Here is a 5,594-nt window from a genome sequence, read left to right on the forward strand (position 1 = left end):
TTTAACCAAGTAAAATTTTATATTAAAAACTTACGTTATAAATTCAAAATGGTGTATGCACTAAAAAGACAGACAGGAAATCCAAAATTGATCCTTAAAAATAATACAGAATACTCTAAATTGTTATAAAATACAATTAAAATATTATTAATTATTTTACACGTACTCTAACAATAGCTTCAATCATGCACTATCGACCTTCTTGATAACTGCTCTCAAACTGACCTATATCTGGTTTGCTAGAAGAGGAAGCTGAGCTAGAATGACGCTTGTTCACAAAAAAGGTTGGTGGCGTGGGAATTGGCATGGTTACTGCCTCTATGTCAAGCATTGACAAAACATTTGACATAGTGGGTCGATCACTTGGTTCATCTTGTACGCATAAGAGTCCAATGACTGCACACTTAATGAATTCATTTTCGTTGCATGTTTCACAAAGAGATGGGTCCATTAAATCCAGTAGCTTATTCTCTGTCCATAACTTCCATGCCTGATACAATATGTCCATAGAAATTATTGGTAAGTCAACATATCACTAAAATATGCATAACCCAAAAGTGAATCACAAGAAACATACATGACCCAAAAGGCTAGAAATTTGCTTGGACTGATAGAATCCAGTGTTCCTTTTTCCACTAAGAATCTCTAGAAGGACTACTCCAAAGCTGAAAACGTCGGATTTGATTGAAAAGAATCCGTCCAAGGCATACTCTGGAGCCATGTATCCACTGCCAAAAAAATTTAGTTATATGTAGCAAGCATTTGTAAAATATCAAACTCGATAAATTAACAATGACACATTTACAATCAAATATACTTGGTAAACTTACTAGGTTCCCACTACTCTCTCTGTACTGGCTTCCGTTTCTTTTCCCCCAAATATTTTGGCAAGACCAAAGTCTGATATCTTTGGATTCATCTCCTCATCTAGAAGAATGTTGCTGGTTTTCAGGTCTCTATGAATCACTCTCAATCTGGAGTCTTGGTGAAGATACAACATGCCTCGCGCAATGCCTACGATTATCTCAAATCGTATTGGCCAATCCAGGAGTGAAGTTCGTGTCCGGTCTTTCAAGATATACATTTCACATTTCAAATTAAGAACAAGGTTAGTGAAATTATGATTGTAATGGTTGAAGAGCACTTCAGGGAAGTTGTATGATGGAATATGCGATACTGACCAAATATAAATGAGTCCAAGCTCTTGTTTGGCATGTATTCATAAAGTAAGATTTTTTCATCTCCTTTAATGCAATAGCCCCTGAGTCTAACAAGGTTCCGATGCTGAAGTTTTGCAATCAAAATAACCTCATTCTTGAATTCCTCTAAGCCTTGAGTGGAAACACTTGAAAGCCTCTTTACAGCTATGTCTTGACCTCCAGGAAACGTTCCCTGGATTAAAAAAATTCATATATCATGAGGAAATTTTGCATGGACTCAATGCTATTGCTAGATTGATAATGAAAGTTAAATGAACTGAACCAATCACCTTATAAACAGGTCCATAACCACCTCTTCCAAGCTTGTAAGAATCGGTGAAATTATCTGTGGCCGCTAGAATGCTTGCAAAAGTATAACAGGGAACTTCAATTCCTTCAATATCTTTTTCTTCTAAACTTCCTAAGCCAATCAAACCTTTCACACGTTTTTCGCTCTCATACAAACTTTCCTGAATTTGGGTGCTTGCCCGATCTGAACTCAGCAACAAGACATATATAACCTTCATTACATGTGTGAAGATAAAAGATTTTTAATGCAACATGCAAAATTAAAAATTATTACCAAGCTTATGAGCTTTTTTCTTTCTCCGCACAAGCACAAATGCTGTTATGCATGCCAGAATAGCCATGGAACCAAGAATTACTGTAAGAATCAATGCCAGTCGGTGGGTTAAATGCTCTCTTGACGGCTCTTCTGTTCAAGGAAATAAAATGTAAAAGTGAGATAGTAAATACCATTATAATTGTACTACCAAAATAGCTTGAAATGGAATCTTAATTTATTTAAGTGATGACATTGTTTCAAAGGAGTTTGGAAAATCCAGGACAAGGACCAATTCCAGATCCGCGGGAAACAGTAAGAAAATCATAAACATTCGGAGGAAAAATCTCTTGATTCTTTTGAAAGATTGCTCTTATTTGGAATTGAGAATTTGATCAATAATGCTTTCCAGAAGAAGGTAACACATGCAAGTTAAATAAAATAATTCTGATCTAGCAAACCTTTATGGTATTAATAGAGAAAAACAGAAAAGTGTTGAAGAGACGTTTAAATAAAATGCTAACCTTGGGTGCAACTCATGATAGAGTTGTTCCACCTATATTTTAAATCACAATGGCACCTGGTTTCTCTGCATGTTGAATGGGGCCAATTCATGCAGTCCATAGGCCTATTACAGGGAGGTTCTGGTGCTGGTTGCCAACTGAATTTAACTATTCCAAAATCTTGTATGCAATCAACTACATTAAATGGAAAATTAGGTGTGTTATTTTGATCTCTTCTGAGACTACAGGAATATGAAGCATCCGCTTGAATGAAAAACGTTCTGGTATCTTCTTCGATCCTAGTAACCTGGTATGATATTCCTTCGGGCATCATGAAGTTAACTTGGCCTGTCGATTTGGTACAATTGAACTTGTACATGAGATCTCCACAGTTTGGCCCAGTGCTTAGTGGATAAGGAATCTCATATGTTCCGCAAGGTTCACACGTTTTTGCAGTTGGTGCTGCACAACAATATATGTAATTCAGTGATAATAAATCATGTGGCTATCATAATTTTCATCTGTTTTTTGCAGTATGTATTTGTGTGCGTGTGTATCCAAAATAAAAAAGTGCCCCAGCACACCGCTAATAATTTTTTGGTTCACCAAATTAGGAATTCTGTGTTATGTTACCTCCCTGGTCGCAACTATTAAGTATTAAGTTGGAAACATTGTGAATCAATATGTTTACCGAATAATAGATGAATTAAGAAGATAGGAATTACCTATATCTGATATCTTAACGAGGATAGAAAGATCACGGCCACGATCGTACTCCTCTACAAGAGAAGATAAATTGTGTGTCCAGATGTTGCATGTAAAGGGACTGCGATCACTGTATGTTGACCTATTATATGAATATGCCTGGCAAAGGGGACACTTGCTAATGCAAAAGGACTGGCATTCTGCATCTGTTTCTGTAAAAATTTCATGGTCTGGGTTTCGTACTTTTATGTTGGTTAAGTTGAGGAATGTGACGTCGGTGTTGATACACGATATTGATTTTCTCACACACCCATGTCCTTGGAGCTCTCCCTCGGGAATGGGAGCGAATCCTGGTAAACATTTGCAGCCAATATGGTTATTTCTGTTACATATGCCAAAGCTCCCGCAATAATCATGAATGTCGTACTCGTCAGCTGGCCCCGACCAGCGCTTTTCCCATTCATGCTCATCCCACTTGAGAAATTGTAACTCCCCACTGGAATTCATTAGCAGCCTCGATTTCGTGTAATTGTAAGGCTTCGATGTAAAGATGGTTTGGTCTGAAAAATTGTGCGACCTAGTACCCCGGGTGGCGGTGTTGCCCAAAAAATTAAATACTACTTGGGAATTCTCATTGCTGTCGAGTTCATCAAGGTCCCAGTAGATTTGTGATTGCTTTTGCACTACGAAGCTTCCCCTCTCGTCCTCTGGAGCCATCGTAAAGGTGAAGTTCCCAGGTGCCGGGTCAGTGGAGTTTCTCCATGAAGTCAATGCTAAACTTGCATCCATTTTCATGCCAGGAAGAAACGTGTCTGTTGGGTGTTGAAAGCTCTGCCACGTGTAATTACTCCTTCCCAAGTTATCGTCCATTAGTACTAGGTTCCCTGATTCTAGGAGCTTCACTGTTCTGTTTGTAGACGAAGATGCTTCGATTTTAGAGGACCAATAACGTTCTGTTGATACAGCTTCTATCACCAGATTTCCATCCTCTGCAATTCGAAAAACACCACTAGAATCTGGAACAGGCTTGACTCTATTGGCAACCCATACCACTGTTTGTGGTTCCAACCCGTGATACCATATCCCCAAGTAGTAGCTTTTTACATCACTGCTGCTACCACTTAAAGGAAAGAAACCAAGCTCAAATGTGCGGTTAGATGAAACAAGGTTCTCCAATGGGTTCGTAGTTATCTTCTGGCCAGCCTTCAAAGTATCTCCAGTGGAACAGAGTTGGAAGTATAACACCAAAGAAAAAAGAGAAAAGGAGAACAGAACCTCATCAGTTCTCATGTCTAATACAAACCTTCTAATTTTGATAGCTAGTGTCCCTTTGATCCTTCTCAAACATTTGAAACCAAATGCTATCAAATCAACTAGTATTCGAACCTCTTGTTAGGTGCCATTGTTGACCCTTGCATGAGGTATACTATAAATTATAAGCGTAGTAACTACTGGTGAAAGGAGAGAGGGAGGAGAAAATAAAACAAAAGCAACGAAGAAAGAAAGCATTGCTAATTAATGTTTTCGCTTATAAAATTATTACCTGATGGCTTATAATTCAAACTATGACTTAATCAATAAATTGATAATTAATGTTTTCGCTTATTTAATTATCAATTAAATTTTGAAAGCATTGCAATTGATGATCAATATACTAATATTATAACTTAAAAAAAATTAAAGCTTAAATATGTTTTTCAAATTTAGGTCCTTTTGATTTTTATCCACTGATTTATTTATTTTATTAATTTCAAAAATATTATTTTTAGTCTATTCTATGGTAAAGAATCGCCACATTAATTATTGTACATTTAAATTGTCAAAAATCAGTCAAGAGAGACTAAAATTTGAAAGGAGTTTATTTTTAAATTGAGGGATTAAGAAAGGTAAATTTAAATTTGAGAGAACAAAACTAAAAATAACCTAATTTGAAGGAAAAAAACCCATTTAAACAAAAAATTAATAATCAAAACATTCAGGTGGAGCATCTCCTCCTAGACAATAAAGAAAAAAAAAACGAGAAATTACCAACTTCAAATGGGCAGACTAGAGAGTTTTTAATTTACACGGTGTAGTTAAGTTTTCTAATTTTTACTTCTTCCGTTTCTAATTATTAGATTTTATTAAAAAATTATATTTTTTATAAGATTATTTTCTAATTTCTAGATATATTGATTATTTTTTTCATATATACCTTTACTTAATTATTCTTTTTCCAAATATTAATAAAAAAATTATTAAGTGAATAGAGATGAGAAAAACATAATGTTGAAATACGAGTATAAATAATTAACTAATTAATTATTTTTCTTAACTGACCTAAATTAGTTAAAAGTTCTCATAGTTAGAGATGAAGGAGTAATATATTTAGAAAAACATTTTTTATGAGTCGTATTTTTGTGTTCATGAGTTAAAAAAAATACTAAAAGAATTTTTATTAATTTAAGCTTCGAGTGAAATCGAATTTCATGAAACTTTCAACAAATTAAAAATTAGACCAAATTAAAATTTTCATCTCCTCCAAGTTGGAAACAGTGTATCGTTGCTTGAGCTTTTCCTCCCTTGTGCTAGGATGCTCGAGGTTTGTTAGCATCACCATACTCGACGACTTTGACTTGCATGCCG

The 5,594-nt window shown here is 35.3% G+C and overlaps 1 protein-coding gene across 1 annotated transcript; it reads right to left on the reverse strand.

Moving 5' to 3' along the window:
* On the reverse strand, nucleotides 1-4,457 carry LOC114378470 (G-type lectin S-receptor-like serine/threonine-protein kinase At4g03230). Its single transcript, XM_028337065.1, has 8 exons — nucleotides 2,990-4,457; nucleotides 2,286-2,726; nucleotides 1,783-1,914; nucleotides 1,490-1,692; nucleotides 1,182-1,392; nucleotides 831-1,068; nucleotides 578-728; nucleotides 1-490 (listed from the first exon to the last, which is right to left on the reverse strand). The coding sequence occupies exons 1-8, from the start codon at nucleotides 4,257-4,259 to the stop codon at nucleotides 191-193; spliced, it is 2,946 nt and encodes a 981-aa protein (XP_028192866.1). The 5' UTR covers nucleotides 4,260-4,457; the 3' UTR covers nucleotides 1-190.
* Between the last annotated feature and the right edge of the window lie 1,137 nt (nucleotides 4,458-5,594).

Source organism: Glycine soja, chromosome 12 (genome assembly GCF_004193775.1).
Source record: "Glycine soja cultivar W05 chromosome 12, ASM419377v2, whole genome shotgun sequence".
Lineage (NCBI taxonomy): Eukaryota > Viridiplantae > Streptophyta > Magnoliopsida > Fabales > Fabaceae > Glycine > Glycine soja.

What these genes read in the sequence shown, in the direction of transcription:
- LOC114378470 (XM_028337065.1), bottom strand. Translation starts at nt 4,259, where the DNA reads ATGAGAACTGATGAGGTTCTGTTCTCCTTTTCTCTTTTTTCTTTGGTG. An exon ending in GAAAAAAGCTCATAAGCTTG is followed by an intron (nt 1,693 to 1,782) that starts GTAATAATTTTT and finishes TGCTGAGTTCAG; the next exon opens with ATCGGGCAAGCACCCAAATT. An exon ending in GAGAGAGTAGTGGGAACCTA is followed by an intron (nt 729 to 830) that starts GTAAGTTTACCA and finishes TTTTTTTGGCAG; the next exon opens with TGGATACATGGCTCCAGAGT.